This window comes from Rana temporaria, chromosome 7, assembly GCF_905171775.1.
Source record: "Rana temporaria chromosome 7, aRanTem1.1, whole genome shotgun sequence".
In the NCBI taxonomy this organism is placed as follows: Eukaryota; Metazoa; Chordata; class Amphibia; order Anura; family Ranidae; genus Rana; species Rana temporaria.
This window is the reverse complement of record NC_053495.1, coordinates 99,620,749-99,641,175: the sequence shown is the minus strand read 5'-3', so window position 1 is coordinate 99,641,175 and position 20,427 is coordinate 99,620,749. Positions and strand designations below refer to the sequence as shown.

General features: G+C 46.4%; 1 protein-coding gene across 1 annotated transcript; it reads left to right on the top strand.

The window, feature by feature from the left end:
- The first annotated feature begins 15,697 nt into the window (after nt 1–15,697).
- On the top strand, nt 15,698–19,077 carry LOC120945538 (lamina-associated polypeptide 2-like). The gene is made up of 2 exons (XM_040359752.1): nt 15,698–16,839; nt 18,347–19,077. The coding sequence occupies exons 1-2, from the start codon at nt 15,886–15,888 to the stop codon at nt 18,623–18,625; spliced, it is 1,233 nt and encodes a 410-aa protein (XP_040215686.1). The 5' UTR covers nt 15,698–15,885; the 3' UTR covers nt 18,626–19,077.
- Nucleotides 19,078–20,427: the final 1,350 nt, after the last annotated feature.

Sequence of the window (20,427 nt, the reverse complement as noted above, 5' to 3'; positions counted from 1 at the left end):
ACTGTATACACGTGTAAGGTAGGAGAGTTCTACCTACACAGTGTGTGTGTGTGTGTGTGTGTGTGTGAAGGGGGGCAGAGGACACTATGGGGGGCACAGAGGACACCAGGGGAGGCAGAGGACACTATGGGTGGGACAGAGGACACTATGGTGGGTACAGAGGACACTGCAGTGGTGGGGGGTGCAGGGGACAGAGGACACTGCTTTAGGGTCACTGGGACCCCACCACTCCTATGGACAGGGACCCCATCTCCCCTGGGGACAGGGACTCCTCACCAGGGAACAGGGACCTCATCACCTCTGGGGACAGGAACCCCTTCTCGCCTGGGAACAGGGACCCCATCAGCCCTAGGGACAGGGACCCCATCTCCAAACTATGCTGGCAAAGCTAGCGCCAGCCACCCTTGGGTGCCAGAATGGGGGAGGGTGCAGTAAAATCCGAATCTCCAGCCACATGCTCCCTCAGGGGGAACTGGCTTTGTATTAGTAAAGCACCTTAAAGCGGGGGTTCACCCGTACATAATACTTTTTCCCCTTAGATGGATGCTCGTTTTGTCTAGGGGAATCGGCGAGTTGTTTTAAAATATGAGCTGTACTTACCGTTTACGAGATGCATCTTCTCCGCCGCTTCCGGGTATGGGCTGCGGGACTCGGCGTTCCTATTTTGATTGACAGTCTTCCGAGAGGCTTCCGACGGTCGCATCCATCGCGTCACGATTTTCCGAAAGAAGCCGAACGTCGGTGCGCAGGCGCAGTATAGAGCCGCACCGACGTTCGGCTTCTTTCGGCTACTAGTGACGCGATGGATGCGACCGTCGGAAGCCTCTCGGAAGACTGTCAATCAAGAAGGAACGCCCGCTCCCGAAGACCCATACCCGGAAGCGACGGAGAAGATGCATCTCGAAAACGGTAAGTACAGCTCATATTTTAAAACAACTCGCCGATTCCCCTAGACAAAACGAGCATCCATCTAAGGGGATTGTTTGAAAAAATTGTCTTATGGGTGAACTCCCGCTTTAAAGTGAGGTAAACCTGTACTCTTATTATTACTATGTTAGGATTATTATTATCTTCATTTATTAACAAATGAATGTTACATTGAATTCAGCCCTTAAAGCAGAGTTCCACCCATTTAAAAGTCAGTAGCTACAAAAAGTGTAGCTGCTGACTTTTAATAATTAGACACTCACCGGTCCCACGGTCCAGCCGGTGAGCTGTACTGCGTGCTGTGATTGGCTGGGCAATCTTTTGGGACCTGTGATTTGTCCCAGAAGATTGCAGGAAGGGAGTGAATTTCCTTTCGGCACCGTTGGGAGGAATTGGTCGGGAGTCACCAACACATAAAGTGGACTTTCCATTTTTGGGTGGAACTCCACTTTAAGTGGGAAAAGGTTGCTGACCCCTGACATAGATAATACACACACTTCTGGATGATAAAGTCCTGAGTGTGACGCCAAGCACTGCAAAGCAGTTATCAACTAGATTTCCTTTATGGTAGCTGTAACTTACCGTATTTATCGGCGTATACCGCACACTTTTTTTGCTCTGAAAATCAGGGCAAAATCGTGGGTGCGCGGTATACGCTGATACCCGCTTTCCCGCGCCGAGTTTTGAATACTGCGCCAACATATACCGAGCGCAGTACACTCGGGTATAGTCGGCCAGTCTCGGCTCCTTCCGCGCTCACGTCCTGGACGTACAGGACGTCAGCGCGGGTAGCCGAGCATTGCCGACAATACACGAGTGTACTGCGCTCTGTATATGTCAGCGCAGTATTCAAACTCGGCGCGGGAAACGAGCGGGGAGGACGCGAGGACGCCGCAGAAGGACGCCGGACCCGCCGAAGAGGACACCGGACCCGCCGAAGAGGACGCCGGACCCGCCGCAGAAGGACACCCGAAGCCGCAGAAGGACGCCGGACCCGCCGAAGAGGACACCCGAAGCCGCAGAAGGACGCCGGACCCGACGAGGCCGCCGATGGACGCCGCGCAAGACACCAAAACTGTAAGTACAAAAAAAAACTTTTTTCCACAGGATTGGGGGCCACTTTAGGGGTGCGCGGTATACGTGGGAGCGTGTTATACCGCGATAAATACGGTAGTTTCACAATTTGATATTATAACATTGTTATCAAATTATATGTATTTAAAATTAATACATTTTAATTTGCAGTGTAACGTGTGTAGTGCTCACCCCCGAAGGAGCCGCTGGTTATAGATTGGGATGGCGTGTTACCTCTGTGAGAGTCTAGGGGTAGATGATGAGAGCAGCAATGATGGAATGTCCAAACAGCAGGTGTCTTTTCTTATGCTTTATTTTACCCAACACGGTAAAATACAAACTTGAGGTAGACAGTAGAGATGCATGAGGAGAAGAAACAGCAGACTCAGGCCCAACAACACAGAAGCAATCCTGCTTCCAACGACACTTTTACTTTCCTTACCACTCCAGCCAGAGTAGGTATAGTGTACCTGGACAGGCCTCTCACACCGACCTGGCAGCCAGAGTATCACTCTGCCACAGACCCTTTCCTAGAACGTAGATAATGGAGAGAAATCCCCTTCAGTAGTATTTGTGCCTGAATCTCCCTCAGGTAGTATTTTCCTCAGGTTACCGACTGACAGGTTGCCGACATACAACCTCTCAGTGTCCGGTTACCTTGATCCCTGATGGATTGTCTAGGCCCTGTTGGATTGCCTGCCTCTCTTGGCTCTCCTCAGGCAGACTCCCCACCAAATAGCCATCTCGCTTGGGAACCTCTCAGAATTGGAGACCCAGTCGGATCACTGGGTCCCCCGCCACAGCTTCAGATGTTCCGGGCCAACATGGTCCCGGAACCAGGAACACCACGTGGCACGCGCACCCTGGCCTGGTAGGCCATCTCGCCGGGGGCTGTGATGTGTGGTCACCCTGAAGGTGGGTGCCGCACTTGGAACAATCACCAGAAGACGAACCCTGCCCAATGGCGTCTGCTCCAGAAGTACCCTCCCCCAGCATGCCCCGCGAGGGAAAAACCCTCCTGATTGGCTGCTGGCAAAAGGCACCCTAGCCTGAACACCACTGGCGCCACCTGTCACTCCGGGGTGGTATAGCACCCCAGCAACAACAGAATGAGCCCACAGTACAGCCCAGCTAACACAGAGACCCAATTTAGCCAAATCAAATGGATGAGAGCCAAATAACTCTCTCATCCCCCCTTAAATTTAAAAAGCACATGTACAGAAAGTACACAGGCGCTACATGGGTATTAATTGTTGCAAATGCAATATGGATGATCAGTGTAACTTTATATAACATTACGTGTAAGAAAGCTACATCTTATGGCACCTCAGATTACTGAAATGGGGGAATTTAAAAAAGAGAAATGAAAATTAATCTTTAGACAACAATAGAGGAGTGCTATCCCCTACCTGATGTCTTCTGCATCTCAATCATCCCTGTGCAATATAAAGCTTGCCAAAAACCCTACTTGTGGCAGTGTTATTTAACTTGTATAGACTTGTATAGACCATGAAATTCCAGGACACATTACCCTCTATATGTTTTTTTTTTTAATTCAAGTATTCTTTATTCATTTTGTTCCGTACAAAAAAAAAGACATAAAAACATTTTGCATACCATATATCATTACACAATACCCTTCTTTATTTCTACTAATATTTCTCCTTTTACCCAGTTCCCTTCCCTCCCCCCTTCTAGTTTATATCCCACATACGCACCTAAACCTTTAGACTGCATTATACTGTTAACACTTTTCCCTTAACTTGCTTTTTTAGCTCTGGGTAATTCCTGTCCCCCACTCTATTATCTCTTTATTTCTCTCTTGGCTTGCCCCATTGGTCGACCTTTATTCCCCTTCTCTACTTACGGCAGGCAACCCATTCTTCTCAACCAGGGCTCCCACATTATCTTGAATTTATTGAAGTTTCCTTGTCTAGTTAGGGTTACTTTTTCTTTCCATACTGTGGCGCTTATCACATTTTCCCATTCTACTGATGTAGGCGTGTTCTCTGACTGCCACTGCGATCAGTTTTCTAGCTTGAAACAAGCACCTTATAGCTGCTACCCTGTTGCTTGTTGGCTCAAATCTCTCATCTATACATCCCAGCAGACAGACCAATGCCTCCTGCTCCAAATCCATCCCAAAAGTGGCGTTTATGATCTCTATTACTTTGCCTGTGATTTGGCATCTGGGGCATTTATCGTCTGCTTTCCTACCAAACTTATGTAACCTCTTTGGTGTATAGTAGACTCTATAAAATAAGAATAAATGGGAGACTTTTTGCGACGGGGCGAGCGACACCAAGTTTCCTGCCGCGAGAATCTGTTACCATTGTTCAGTTGTAATTTGGCCTACATCCTCCTCCCACCTTTGTTTTTTTTTTTTCCAATCTTTCTCCCCCTAAGAACCCTTCACTGATCTTTGCATAGAGATCTGAAATGATTCCCTTGGAGCTCTCGGCTTTAATTAGGCGTTGAAGCTGGGGGATTTTTTGTCCTCTTACCAGGCCCGTCTTAGATTGTGCCTGAAGGGCATGTCTTACCTGCAGATAGGTATAAAATAGGGAGTTTGGTAAGGCATATTCTTCTTTTAATACTGCGAATGATTTCAGTATCTCATCTGAGTAAAGTTGATCTACTCTAGTTATTCCCAACCTTTCCCACTCTTTTAATTTTCCCATATTTACAATCTCCTGCAAGTTCTTACTATCCCAGAGTGGGGAATACTCTGTTAGCCCCTTATACCCCATCGCTATCTTACTTGCCTGCCAGGTTTTTTTGATCAATCTCGGTGTAGGATTCATGACTGGAAAGGAGTCAGCCTCTAATGTTTCTATCATAGACTTATGGGGGGACCCTGTTAGCATCATCTTCCCGCTAGCACTCCCTCCTCCTTCTGTGCCACACCCCCCCAAATGCTGTAGTTGAGCCGCCAGAAAGTAGCTGTAGGGGTGGGGGATCGCCAACCCTCCCTTTTTTGTTGGAGACTGTAACGTCTGAAGGCTGATCCTAGCTGTCCCCTTCCTCCAGACCAGTTCCCTAAAAAGAGTCTACATTTTTTTAAACCAAGCCTTTCCTATCCACACTGAAATGATTCCCTTGGAGCTCTCGGCTTTAATTAGGCGTTGAAGCTGGGGGATTTTTTGTCCTCTTACCAGGCCCGTCTTAGATTGCGCCTGAAGGGCATGTCTTACCTGCAGATAGGTATAAAATAGGGAGTTTGGTAAGGCATATTCTTCTTTTAATACTGCGAATGATTTCAGTATCTCATCTGAGTAAAGTTGATCTACTCTAGTTATTCCCAACCTTTCCCACTCTTTTAATTTTCCCATCTTTACAATCTCCTGCAAGTTCTTACTATCCCAGAGTGGGGAATACTCTGTTAGCCCCTTATACCCCAACGCTATCTTACTTGCCTGCCAGTTTTTTTTTATCAATCTCGGTGTAGGATTCATGACTGGAAAGGAGTCAGCCTCTAATGTTTCTATCATAGACTTATGGGGGGACCCTGTTAGCATCATCTTCCCGCTAGCACTCCCTCCTCCTTCTGTGGCACACCCCCCCAAATGCTGTAGTTGAGCCGCCAGAAAGTAGCTGTAGGGGTGGGGGATCGCCAACCCTCCCTTTTTTGTTGGAGACTGTAACGTCTGAAGGCTGATCCTAGCTGTCCCCTTCCTCCAGACCAGTTCCCTAAAAAGAGTCGAAATTTTTTTAAACCAAGCCTTTCCTATCCACACAGGTGAATTATGGAGCACATACAGTAATTGTGGCATCCAAATCATTTTTATAAGATTACTTCTTCCCGCTATCGATAAAGGGAGTCTACCCAAAATATCCGCTTTCCGTTTAATTTTTTTTAGGAGGGGCTCTAAGTTGTTAATAATATATTTTTCTGGGTCCCGCGTTACAACTACGCCTAGATATTTAATTTTTTCCACCGTTTTCAATTGGGGAATTACTCCACCTGTCCTGTTACCTACTGGGTTTATTGGCAAAAGTGCAGACTTTTCCCAATTGATCACTAGCCCCGATGTTAACCCAAATGCTTCCACTGTTTCTAATGCCGATTTTAGGGACTTTGTACAGTCTCCCAGGAAGAGCAGGATATCATCAGCATAAAGTGCGTTTTTTTCCTCCCCTGCGCTTCTTTGGAAGCCCTGTATGTCCTTGTTTCTTCTAATCGCGATGGCCAATGGCTCAATTGCCAGAGCGAAAAGGAGAGGCGACAGGGGACACCCCTGTCTTGTTCCCCTTTCTAGCTTAAATGATCGCGAGTATTCATTGTTAATTTTAATTTTTGCGCTTGGGGCATTATATAACGTTTTTATCTAACCAGTGAAGGTGGGGCCAAATCCAAATTTTTCCAAAACATTCCAAAGGTAATCCCACTCAAGGCTGTCAAATGCCTTGGTGGCGTCCAAGGTCAGAATGGCTTCATCCCCCGCGTTCACAATTGGCGTTTGTAAGTTCAAATATAGTCTTCTAATGTTAACACTGGTTGATCTATTTGGTATAAAACCAGATTGGTCTGGATGGATGAGTTGCTGTATATATTTATTTATCCTGGCTGCCAATACCCTCGCCAGTAACTTGACATCGGAACACAACAAGGATATTGGTCTATAAGAGGATGTGTCCAATACGTCCTTCCCTTCCTTCTGCAGCACTATTATAGTGGCTTCTGACATTGACACGGGCAGCCTACCCCTTTCTAGGGCCCCATTTAGCACCTTAAGGAGTTCTGGGAGCAATACTATACTTTTTATATATTTCTGCCGGTAAACTGTCTGGTCCAGGGGACTTCTGATTAGTCATTCCTCCCAGGGCCTGTTGTAGCTCCTCAAGGGTTATTGGGGTTTCTATGGTCTTTCTATCTTCTTCTTGTAACACTGGTATTTCCATTTCTCTTAGAAACTCATTTATACATGTTGTCTCGTCCCTTCATTTTGTTTTATATAACTCCTGATAGAATACCTCAAATGTATCTAATATCACAGGCGTTTGCGAGGATATCTCACCCCCAACTGTCCTAATTGCCGGCACATTAGAGGGTGCCGAGTTTGTTCTAGATAATAATGCCAGTGTGTGGCCTACACTTTCCCCTTCCGCAAATGTACTCTGGCTCTGAAATAAGCGTTTGTTCTCCACCCTCCTGTTTATTGCCATCTTGTACTCCTGCTGTTTCTCGAGCCAATTTTTTTGTTTGGTCAAAGAGGGGTCCTCTACAAACTGTTTTTCTGCTTCCAAGACTTCTTTCCTAATTTTTACTTCCCAGTCCCTAGAGTTTTTCTTTATCTTGGCCACCTGTTGTATCAGTAGCCCTCTGAGGAAGGCCTTCATTGCGTCCCAGACCACCTTCACCGGTGCTGTCCCTGAGTTAAAGTCCATAAACTCTCTCAACTTTATAACTACCTCCTCTGGGTCTCCCATGAGTTCCAGCCAAAATGGGCTTATTTTCCAGTTATTTACAGGGCGTTTCCTCCCTATAATCAGCGACAGCATCAGTGGAGAGTGGTCCGACACCCCTCTTGGGTAGTAGGCTATTTCATCCACCAGCTGTACACCCGCCCCATTACCTAGGGCCATGTCTATCCTGGACAGGGTAGAGTGTGAGCTCGAAAAGCAGGAATATTGTCGTACCTCTGGGTATCTTGTTCTCCACATATCGCACCACCCGACTTCCTCCAGAAATTGGTTGAAGTGTCCTTCCCCGGTGCTGTCTCCCCGCCCCCCTGGTGGGAACCTATCCCTTGTTCTATTCAATGTGACATTAAAGTCCCCTACTGCTATTACGGGAGTATTATCCTTATTTGTTGCAAATTCTATTAGTTTATACAGGACCTCCATTTTGAAGGGTGGGGGAATGTAGATGTTGGCCAATACGTATGGCGCATTCCCTATTAAACAATATAAAAATATATATCGGCCCGATTCGTCTATCTTGAGCTCCTTGCATGCAAAAGACACCCCCTTTTTAACCATTAAACTCACCCCCCTTGAATACAAGGAGTGAACTGAATGGTACTGATATTGATATTTTCTATTTGTTAATTTCAATTTTGTTTCACTTGTTAGGCAAATTAGTTCCACTCCATGTCCATCAAGCATGGAGAAAATTGCAGCTCTTTTAACCAGATCGCCCATCCCCCGAACATTCCAGGAGCCAATTTTAAGAATTTTCGGCCTCATAGCCCTAGAGCCAACCTATAAACACAAACGCAATATACCCCCATCTCATCCATAGGCAAAAAGTATATAACCAAAACATCGCCACTTAATAAATTTGGGGGGGAAGAAACCCCCTCCAGTTGTGACAACAGGAAAGCCCCAAAGGGCTGCTTCCTGCTGGGCAAGCCAATAACGTTTCCACACTTCCTGGGGAGGGAGGGGGGAGGCCAGGGAGGAGGGGCCAGGGGAACACTTTTGCCCCCCTGTCTCTCTCCTCTAGCTGGCCCCTACCATCTCCTCCGTCAGTCTGAAGAAAGAAAAAAAAAAAGGGAAAAAACATATCCAACATTTACCTAATTTAAGTGCCCTTTTCCAAACATATGTGCATCTCTCAACTTTCTTGAATTTCCCCTTCCCTCTTCCCAGTTCCTTAAATGCAGTATTTAATTCATTGTTAAGTGTGCAAATCAAATTTTTATTTAATTGTGTCATTCCCTGCCTCCATCCCCCCAACCAACCCCCCCTCCCTTCCTCCCCACCTTGCCCTCCCCCCTTTTCCCTTGCCTTTCTAGGCTTACCCCCGGAGCTATACTTGTGACCCCTACCTGCCTTCCCACTCTCACACCACCATCCACATCTCTTCCAATCTGTACTCCTGTGCGAGCTCCCCCCCCCCATACCCCCATCCCTCTCTTCTATACATATTACAAAAGGAATATAGTGCCCTGTTTCTAAATAATACCAAATTTCAAATTACAAATAATTACTCTTTCCGTCCCTTTGTGTATTAAACTAATTTTGAAATATTTGTCCTTTCCCGCCTACCCCCCCCCCCCACACCCCCACACTCCACTCTGTGTCCCCTCCTTTTTTTTTTTTTTTCTTATCTATTCTTCTTTACGATTTTGCAAATTTATCAATCCTTGTGTTCTGTATGTGTTTTGTATTCTTCAAGCCATTGTGCTACTTTTCTTGGTGAGTCAAATAATTGTGGTCCAGTTGGTGTCGTTATCTGCAAGCGCGCTGGGTACAGTAGTGCATATGTAATGTTGCTTTTTAAAAGATTGCGTTTAACTGGTGTAAACTCCGCTCTTCGTTTACTTAGTTCAGGTGAGAAGTCTGGGTACAGGGAGATACGCGACCCTTTGTAGTAAATTTCGCCTTTTTCTCTTGCCTTCTGTAATAGTGTCAGCTTGTCATTGTAATTAAGCAATTTCAAAAGTAAAGGTCGGGGGTGGCCATCCTTTAAGGCTCTGAACGGAACTCTATGAGCCCTCTCTATTCCAAAAAGGGGTGAAAGAGCACTTTCCCCAAAAATCTCTCTGAACCATTCCTCAAGGAAACGTATTGGGTGGGTACCCTCACTCTGTTCCGGGAGGCCTACCACCCGTATATTGTTCCTGCGCAGTCTATTATCAATGTCATCGAGCTTCGATGCCTGCTGGTCAATTTGCTCTCTCATTGCTTGCATCTGCTGTTTTCAAGGGTGTACTTCATCTTCTACCTGGCTTACTCTCTCCTCTACCACCGTTACTCTTTGCACCGTTCTCTGGAGTTCTTGCCCCATTGATCTTAGCTCATTCTTTATTTCTCTCATCTGGGCCGATAGATTACCCAAGGAACCCCTTGCAAACGTTTATGGCCGAGAGTATTTCTTTCAAAGATGGCTCCTCTTCGCACAGTGGTCCATCTGCTATTTGTGCTACTAAAGTTGTTGCTGTAGGTACCCACTATATGTTACATAAGGAATGTAAGTATGGTTTCATTTATTCAGAAATAAAAGGAATGTTAACATTCTTGCTTTTTTTTTTTTTTTTAAAGCCGAATGGTAACCCAAAAGCATCTCCTATTTTTTTATTTTTATGAATTACTTTGTGGTCCTTAATTTTCCAGCTGTGGCCCTCTCTTCCCTCTCAGCACAGTGACTTCCATTTACTAAAAACGTGTGTTTCTAGTGCAAAAGCTCAAATTCTAGACCAAATGTTGAAGTGTTTAAATTCCCCAGTTTATTCTACAATAATTTTTACCCCCTTGTTTACCAAAATGATTATCACATATTTTTAAGCACATATGAGGTAATTTTGTTGTTTCAAACAATATAAAATTAATATTTTTTTATTAGTAGTAAAATATGCAGTTTTTGTTTGTTAATGATTAAAGTATTTTTCCTAATAAACAGCATCACAGGAAGCTGCATAAGGTGGATTTTGTACCTGGCTCAACAGGTACTTGTAAGACTTTGTAAAGGAAGAAAGAACTGTAATTGTAGATGCACCTATACCTTTATTTAATGGGGGGGCATTGTTTTTTTTTAATGATTCCCACACCAAGGATCTACCTTACAGTATGTTAACTTATGGTAGGGGATATTAGGATATTTTTAGTCTGGTTTTATTTTATGAACTAGTACATTTATAAAAAATATATATCTGTTTTCCCTCTTTGCCCATGTGTTTGTACATACTTCCGCTCTGCCCCTTCGCTATATAGCAGAAAGGCCTACATTTTCAGCCTTTTGTGGTATGTGAGCAACGATTGGGAGCTGATATATGCTTGGAATTGAGCAATTAGTATACTTTACACACTATAGCAATATTGTGTAATTTTACTATTATCCCTGAAGGAGGGTGGTGATAGTTGGAGCCTACATCCATAGTCTTGTTTTGGTTTTCTTTGTATTTGAAGTTTTGTGGATGGCTTCCTCACCAGAAAACTTTACTTTTAAATACTGTAAGTGATCTAGGACCTAGTAGGGTAATTGTTGGTGCTGTTTATAGTGGTATGAGAGTTTGCACTGTACCCTAAGAACCATATCTAAGTCTACATAAGTTGACCTACCTTGCTCTTGTTACCTTGCAGCATAAGTGTGCAGCTGGCCGTTACTAACAGACAGTGTCAAAATTAAACCTTCTCCAGTGACAACAAGGGTGCCATAAATCTCATTCAGGAAAAACTTAAAAACAATGAAAACAATTTAGCCCTCCATTCACATTTGAGTGTTTTTGCACATGCTTAACCACTTACTGGGCACTTTTACCCCCTTCCTGCCCAAGCCAATTTTAAGCTTTTAGTGCTGTCGCACTTTGAATGAAAACTAATAGAGCTATCTTTTGATGGTATTTAATCACAACTGTGTTTTTTATTTTTTGCTAAGGGAAAAAAAAAAGACTGAAATTTTGAAAAAAAAAAATACATAGTTTGTTATAAAATTTTGCAAACAGGGCATTGATGAGGCAGCACTGGTGGGCACTGATGAGGCTGCACTGATAGGTGGCACTGATGGGCACTGATAGGTGGAACTGGTGGCCACTAATGGGTGCTGGTAGGCGGCACTGATAGGCAGCACTGATAGGTGACACTAATAATGAGGCACTGATGGGCACAGCTGGCACTGGTGGGTGCTAATAGGTGGCACTGGCTGGAACAGATTAGCAGCACTGGCAGGCATGCAGGCAGATGTCCCTGTAACAGAAGCCAATTAACGTCTTTCTTCTATTCTCCTCACCAGCCAAAATACAGCTTCTGTTTACTTACGTGATCAGCTGTTATTGGCTGACAGCTGCTCACATGTTAAAGGGCTGCTGTGATTGGCCCTTTATGACCACAGAGAGCACATGCAATCACAGGAGGACATCTATTAAAGCCCTCTTGGCACTGGAAGCCTGTGCTGTAGCCACCTTTCAGCTAAAGCGCGGGTGGAAAGTAGTTAAAGCCTTGCATACACTACTAGGTTTTTTTCTTTCAACCCAGCAAAACAAACTGACAAATTGGAGCCGCTGTACTAACGATCCAATGTTAGTACAGCAAGCTCCCGTGGCTAAGATCGCTAATAGGGAGCCGGTCAACAGACCTTTTTCGGTCAGGACCCTTTGACAGGCTGTAGCACACATGGGCCGAATGTCGGCCGGTTTCTATTGAACCGGCTGATGCCACCTGACATTCAGCCCGTGTGTACTAGGCTTAAGGGCCTACACATGACAACACTTATCATTAGTAATACCATTCTTTTCAATACAGTCTGTTCATTTCTCTATGCTCAGTGGTTAGAAGCTTGATGCTTGAAGCTCAAAAAGGCACATGTTGAAGCTGTGCCAAGTGTTTTTCCACCCCATAGACTTTAATGGAAGGGTCTGTAAACACAAATATGTTTTCATGGCTGAACAACTGTTCTTCTTTGTTCTCTCTCAGAACCACAGATCAGTGGAAGATTATTGAGCCAGTGAATCTGCATGAGACAGCACAGGTGAGAATAAAGCTGCTTTCTATTTTACATATTTTGCGGCAAATCTTTCATATTATGTTTGGCCCAAGATGTAATTGGGCGCCTGCTTAAAGCGGGAGTTCACCCATTTGTAAAAAAAAAAAAATTCTCCCCTTAGCTTCCTGCTCGTTCGGTCTAGGGGAATCGGCTATTTGTATTAAAATATGAGCAGTACTTACCCGTTTTCGAGCTGCATCTTCTTCCGTCGCTTCCGGGTATGGGTCTTCGGGAGCGGGCGTTCCTTCTTGATTGACAGCCTTCCGAGAGGCTTCCGACGGTCGCATCCATCGCGTCACTCGTAGCCGAAAGAAGCCGAACGTCGGTGCGGCTCTATACTGCGCCTGCGCACCGACGTTCGGCTTCTTTCGGAAAATCGTGACGCGATGGATGCGACCGTCGGAAGCCTCTCGGAAGCCTGTCAATCAAGAAGGAACGCCCATTCCCGAAGCCCATACCCGGAAGCGACGGAGAGGATGCATCTCGTAAACGGGTAAGTACTGCACATATTTTAAAATAAATAGCCGATTCCCCTAGTAAAAACGAGCAGGAATCTAAGGGGGAAAAGTGCCCTCTAAGGGTGAACCCCCGCTTTAAAGTAGAACTATGGGCAAAACTTTATTTTTCATTTCGGAGAGGGTAATGCCGCATACATACGACCGTTTTTTGGGATGTAAAAAATGAAATGTTTAATGGTTTAGAAAAAACAGTGGGCCAGATCCACAAAGAAGTTACGTCGGCGTATCTATTGATACGCCGCGTAACTTCTAGGATGCCCCGTCGTATCTTTGTTTTGTATCCACAAAACAAGATACGACTGAATGTGGGCTCTTAGTACGCCGTCGGATCTTAGGTGCATATTTACGCTGGCCGCTAGGTGGCGCTTCCGTTGATTGGCGCTTCTCGTAGAGTATGCAAATTAGCTAGATACGCCGATTTTCAAACGTACGTTCGCCCCGGCGCATTTTTTTACGTCGTTTACTTAAGGCTTTTTCTGGCGTAACGTTACCCCTGCCTCATGAGGCGTACGCAATGTTAAGTATGGATGTCGGGACAGCGCCTAATTTTCCGTCGTTTGCGTAAAACGTTCGCGAATAGGGCTTTGCGTAAATTACGTTCACGTTGAAAGCATTGACTCTTTGCGACGTGATTTCGAGCATGCGCACTGGGATACCCCCACGGACGGCGCATGCGCCGTTCTAAACAAAAAACATACTTTACGTGGGGTCAAGATGAATTACCATAAAACACGCCCACATCTTATTCATTTGAATTGCGCGCCCTTACGCCGACACAGTTACACTACGCCGCCCTAACTTATGGCGCAAATTCTTTGTGGATAAGGAACCTCCGCTCTAAGTTACGGCGGCGTAGTGTATCTGGGATACGCTACGCTGGCCTGTATATGCGCCGAGGTACGTGGATCTGGCCCAACGTTTTTTTCAACCCGAATATTAAAAACCGGCCTTGCCTACACACGATCGTGGAAAAAAAAATACTCTAGCAAAGCGCAGTGACGTACAACACGTACAACGGCACTATAAAGCGGATGGTGCCACCCTTGGGGCTGCTTTAGCTGATTCCGTGTTAGTAAAAGACGATTTGCGCTTTTCAGTCTGTTACAGCGTGATGAATGTGCTTACTCCATTATGAACGCTAGTTTTACCAGAACGAGCACTCCCGTCTCATAACTTGCTTCTGAGCTTGCGCGTTTTTTTCACATCGTTAAAGCCTACACACGACCATTTTTTTACTACGTTAAAAGCGTCAACGTTAAAAACGACAACGTTGGGGCTCTGTATGGCTGTATGTTATGTACATTTGAACCAATGACGAATAAAATTGTTATTGATAAAAAAAATAAAAAAGAACGACAACATTAAAAATGACGTGAAAAATTAGAGCATGTTCTAAATTTTTAATGCCCATTTTTTACATCGTGAAAAATGCTCTGGAGCCCACACACAATCGTTTTTAATGACATTAAAAAAAAACTTCATTTTTTACAACCCGAAAAACGGTCGTGTGTACGCGGCATCAGGGAGGGTTATAACCCCTGTCAGATTTTTTTCGCCATCTCTGTCCCATTGTGGAGATTTCCCTTCACTTATGTCCCATAGCCAAACAGGAAGTGAGAGTATATCTCTGCAAATCGAATGAATTTTTTTGGGACCCCCAGCTCACTAAAACTAGTTTTCCCATTGGAAGATTCCCATCTTTTACTTTTCTGGGGACAACCCAAAAATTGTGGTTTTCTTTTTACTTTTTCACTTAAAATGGTAAACTGGACTAATCGAGCGGGTGAATCTCCTTTACAGGGGCACAGACAGCAATGAAAACTGACAGGGGCTCTAATCCATCTCCACTCTGTCCAAAACAAATGTTTGAATTCATGTCTTATTCTTAGCTGAAAACATCAGCTCACTTTGTGTTTTAAATATCGCTCTCTCTCCTCTGTTACACAGATGTGAATAGGAGAACAGGTGACTTCAGTATATATTGTTTTCTCCTACGCCTTCCAGGACGGCACACCAGAGAGATAAGGGCTCCTCCCACAGGAAACACAATCAATTGACAAGTTTGTTATAAGTTTCCACCCCTCCCCTTGCTCCTCAGTATTTTGATTGTGTTTCTCCCGAACACAGCGGCACGTTTGTTGTTTTATATTACCTGGAGACGGTGAGGTCGAAGGGTACCCCTGTTGAGGCAGGTTCAGGGAGGCCGGGGAGAGCTGAACTGACCTGTTGGCTTCGGTCGCTCACAGGTCGCCACAAAGACAGGCATGGACGCTCTGAGCTGTGGTGAAAAAGCCATCGTCCCTCTGCACAAAAATCCGCCACGCTGCTAATCTCTTCTTCCTGGGGGGGTTTGCAGAGGAGCATTGCGCTCCAGACCTCGTTCGGAGGTACAGGAAGCGCGTCACCGGAGAGTGGGCGTTCCCTACACGGCAACCCGGAAGTGACGCTTCGGCGTGGAGGGCAGCGTGGAGCGGTGGGGTCGGCGGTGGATAAACCCTGCAACAGGTACCGGCAAGCCAAGGACCCAGTCAACCTCCTCATGATGGAAGAGGAAGGGAAGACTAGCGCTGCGGCTACCAAATCCAGATCGGGGGTCGGTGAGTACAGTCCCTCCTGGAAAGGGAGAAAAGGGGAGAGTGAGAGTTCCTGAGTCGCAGGATGCAGCTGGTAACGGCTGCCTTCCTCGTTCTCTCTCTCTTTTCTCCCTAGTACAGCCTGCAGCTCTGAAGTGGGAAGAAATAACATGGTTGTTTTTATTATGTTCCCTCTCTAACAGAATCTCCCGGTGAAACCCAGGGGGCCTCTGCTCAATCCTCAGCATCTGCTAGTGGTAGTTCCTCTAAAAAATGTGGAAACTGTAAAGATAAGCTCCCAAAATCCTATACCAAACCCTTCTGCCACAAGTGTATTAACCAGTTGGCTGGGAAGGAGGCAGCTGCCATGATGAAAGATTTTCTCTTGTCAATGCAGTCTGAAATGTTGGCCACGGTTAGAGCTTTCAGGGAGACGGCTACACAAGCAGCCACAGGCCCTAGCACAGAGGAACCGGTCCCTAGAGAGACTTTGATTTCTCAGGGAAGGCTAGTTGCAGGACCCAGTACCCCTTTCCTATCCTCCCAGGTCTTTTCTCATGATCAGGAGGAAGAGGAAAGTGAGGTCATGAGCCAGGTCACTAGACATAGCTCAGAGGGTGAGGAGGATAGAGACTCAGTCATGTCTCAGGAAGAAGGAAAATTGAAAAGATTCCTCTTCTCAGCAGAGGATGTGGACAGTCTCCTTCAGGCAATCTATGCCACTGAAGAGATTCCAGAGGTTCCTAAAACGACCTCTGCACAGGATAAGGTGTATAGGGGGCTCAGTGAAACACAGGATAGAGTCTTCCCTCTCCACCAATCTCTAAAAGAAATAATCCTACAAGAATGGAAATATCCAGAAAGGAGACTGACCACTCAGAAAACCTGGAAACGGAAGTACCCGTTCACCCAATCAGTTGGGGAAGCTTTCTTTAAACTTCCAAAACTGGATGCGGCCCTGTCTCAGGTCACTAAACAGTCAGACCTCTCATTTGAAGATGCTGGCAGTATTAAAGATCTAATGGATCGTAGGGCCGAATCACTCCTAAGAAAAGCATGGGAGGCTAACACAGCTTCTATGGCCCCAGCATTAGCTGCGACCTGTGTAGCCAGGAATGCAGACCTATGGGTAGAGAAACTGGCAGAACACCTCGGCCAGTTTACAGAGTCAGAGGAAATCTTGGGGTCTCTATCTTTGATAGGAAAAGCTGTCGCATACTTGGCAGATGCCGCTTTGGAAACTGCTAAAGCTTCAGCCAAAACAGCGGCCTTGATTAACTCGTCCAGGCGAGCTATCTGGGTTAAGGCCTGGGATGGGGATGTCACCAGGGGCGTACCTAGAGCATTTGGCACCCGGGGCGGATCCAATATCTGGCACCCCCCCACGTTAAAAAGGTAAAAACACCCCACTGTGCCCCCTGCATACCTCTGCATCCTTCAATATCTTTTTGTTACTACTGTGTACCCCCTCTTCACAACTGCACCTCTGGACCCCTTTACATTGCACAGTACCCTGCACCCCTTTACATTACACAGCCCCCTGCATCACTGGACCCCTTTACATTACACAGCCCCCTGCATCACTGGACCCCTTTACATTACACAGCCCCTGCATCACTGGACCCATTTACATTACACAGCCCCTGCATCACTGGACCCCTTTACATTACACAGCCCCCTGCATCACTGCACCCCTTTACATTACACAGCCCCTGCATCACTGGACCCCTTTACATTACACAGCACCCTGCATCACTCCACCCCTTTTACATTACACAGCACCCTGCATCACTGGACCCCTTTTACATTACACAGCACCCTGCATCACTGGACCCCTTTACATTACACAGCACCCTGTATCACTGGACCCCTTTACATCTCACAGCCCCCTTCACCTCTGGACCCTTTTACACTACACAGCCCTCTGCACCCCTTTACATTACACAGCACCCTGCACCTCTGGACCCTTTTACATTACAAAGCCACCTGCACCTGTGGACCCCTTTACATTACACAGCACCCTGCATCACTGCACCCCTTTTACATTACACAGCACCCTGCATCACTGGACCCCTTTACATTACACAGCACCCTGCATCACTGCACCCCTTTTACATTACACAGCCGCCTGCACCTCTGCACCCCTTTACATCACATAGCCCTCTGCACCTCTGGACCCTTTTACACTACACAGCCCTCTGCACCCCTTTACATTACACAGCACCCTGCACCTCTGGACCCTTTTACATTACACAGCCACCTGCACCTCTGGACCCCTTTACATTACACAGCACCCTGCATCACTGCATCCCTTTTACATTACACAGCACCCTGCATCACTGGACCCCTTTTACATTACACAGCACCCTGCATCACTGGACCCCTTTACATTACACAGCACCCTGCATCACTGCACCCCTTTTACATTACACAGCCGCCTGCACCTCTGCACCCCTTTACATCACATAGCCCCCTGCACCTCTGGACCCTTTTACACTACACAGCCCTCTGCACCACTTTACATTACACAGCACCCTGCATCACTGGCCCCCTTTACATTACACAGCACCCTGCATCACTGGCCCCCTTTACATCTCATAGCCCCCTGCACCTCTGGACCCTTTTATGTTACACAACACCCTGCATCACTGCACCCCTTTTACATTACACAGCCACCTGCACCTCTGGTCATGTCAGCTAAAAAAAAAAAAAAAAAAAAAAATTTTTTTTTTTTTTTTTTTTTTTAAATTGGGATGGTGTCACCCCTCTAGTGGGTGTCACCCGGTGCGGCCCGCACCCCCCGCACCCCCCTAGCAACGCCACTGGATGTCACATCAAAGGGAAAACTGTGTGGACTCCCTTTCCAGGGTTCACTTCTGTTTGGCCAAGGATTGGATGATGTCCTAGCTAGGTCTTCAGAAAAGGGAAAGAAATTCCCTGTGAAACCTAAGAAAGATGGGTTTAAGAAGACTTTTCGAGGCCCCCAGGGGCAGAACAAGCAGAAGTATAAAAGAGAACCCAATAGGCGCTGGTTTTATGGCAAAGGGAACAAAAAGAATAACTTGCTCTTTCCCTCCGCCAAGGCTGAGGCTAAACAGACCAAGTGACGCCAAGGTCAAGGTAGGGGGGAGGCTGTCCCAGTTTGTACAACAGTGGGAAAATATTTCAGACAGTCCCTACATACACAAGCTTATAAGGGATGGGTTCCGCCTGGAATTTGTCACCTTTCCCCCCCCTATGATCACCCTCACGCAGCTCCCCAAGGATACCCTAAAAAGAAGGGCCCTCTTGGAAGGGGTTCAGGAATTGGCAGAGCAACTAGTAATAACACCAGTGCCAGTGGAACAGCAATACCGGGGGTTCTATTCCCACGTGTTTTTGGTTCGGAAACCATCAGGAAAATTCCGCCTGATAGTAAACCTGAAAAAACTAAACGGATTCTTAGAACAGAAGAAGTTTTCCATGGAGAGTATTTACTCAGTAAGAAAGAACCTCATGAAGGAAACCTACATGACAACCATAGACCTGAAAGACGCCTATTTGCACGTGCCAATTCACGTGGACCATCAGGCCTTTTTAAATGTTTGCGGTGGTGGTAGGGGAGGAAATCTTTCATTGGCAGTTCAGGGCGCTACCCTTCGGCCTAACCTCCAGCCCCAGAATCTTTACAAAGATACTGGCAGAGGCAGTAGCCTTCCTACATCTTCAAGGGATATGCCTTATACCATACCTGGACGATCTACTGATCTCCGGTCAGACAGAGTCACAGGTTCAGAGGGATACCAACAGGGTGATGGAGTTTTTAGAAAGCCTAGGCTGGATTATCAATTTAGAGAAATCCTCCCTCATACCAGAGCAGGTAAAAAAAATTCTGGGCTACACTATAGACTCCAGGCTTCAGACGCTTTTCCTGCCAGAAGAAAAAATAAAAAAATTAGCGTCAGCAGCAGAGAATCTGGTGAGATTCCCCAGACTTCCCAGGAGGTCAGTTATGAGAGTCCTAGGCTTAATGTCGGCATCCATACCAGCAGTAGTCTGGTCCCAATTACATGCAAGGATACTCCATTTTTTCTTTCTGTCCTCTTGGGACAAGAAGAAGGAATCCCTGGATCAGGAGATTTTACTCACCCCTCAGGTCCTGTCATCCCTAGAGTGGTGGACCAGTCACCAAAACCTAAGGGAAGGTCGACCTTGGGCACAATGGGATCCGGTAAAATTGACTACGGATGCCAGCACATGGGGGGGGGGTGCCCACATGGGGGGGAAAAAAGCCCAAGGAAGATGGTGCTACCTCCTGGCTCATCAATCTTCCAATACCAGGGAACTCAGAGCAGTAGGAGAAGCCCTGAGGGCCTTCCAACAAGATGTCACAGACAGGGAGGTCCAGGTGAGTTCAGACAACGCTACAGTAGTGGCCTACCTGAATCACCAAGGCGGTACCAGATCCGGTCCCCTATTGGAACTAACCATGGAAATTCTGGGTTGGGCAGAGAAAAATGTCACCTCCATCTCAGCCATACATATAAAGGGGACAGACAACATAGAAGCGGACTTCCTCAGTCGCCAACAATTAAGACAGGGGGAATGGGAATTGAGTCCCGAGGTCTTTCAGGCCCTAGTTCTTCAGTTTGGCGAACCAGACATAGACCTGTTCGCGAACCGGAAGAACAGGAAAGTGAACAGGTACTTCTCAGCCTCCGTAGAACGGGATTCCGAGGGCCTGGACGCGCTGTCCCAGAACTGGCGCTTCAGAATGGCCTACGCCTTCCCACCCCTGGCGCTAATTCCGCGGGTACTCCAGAAAGTCAGCAAGTCCCCCGGTCAGGTCCTCCTTATTGCCCCATGGTGGCCAAGGAGGACATGGTTTGCGAATCTGAGGTTCATGTCAGTAGCAGAGCCTCTGAGACTC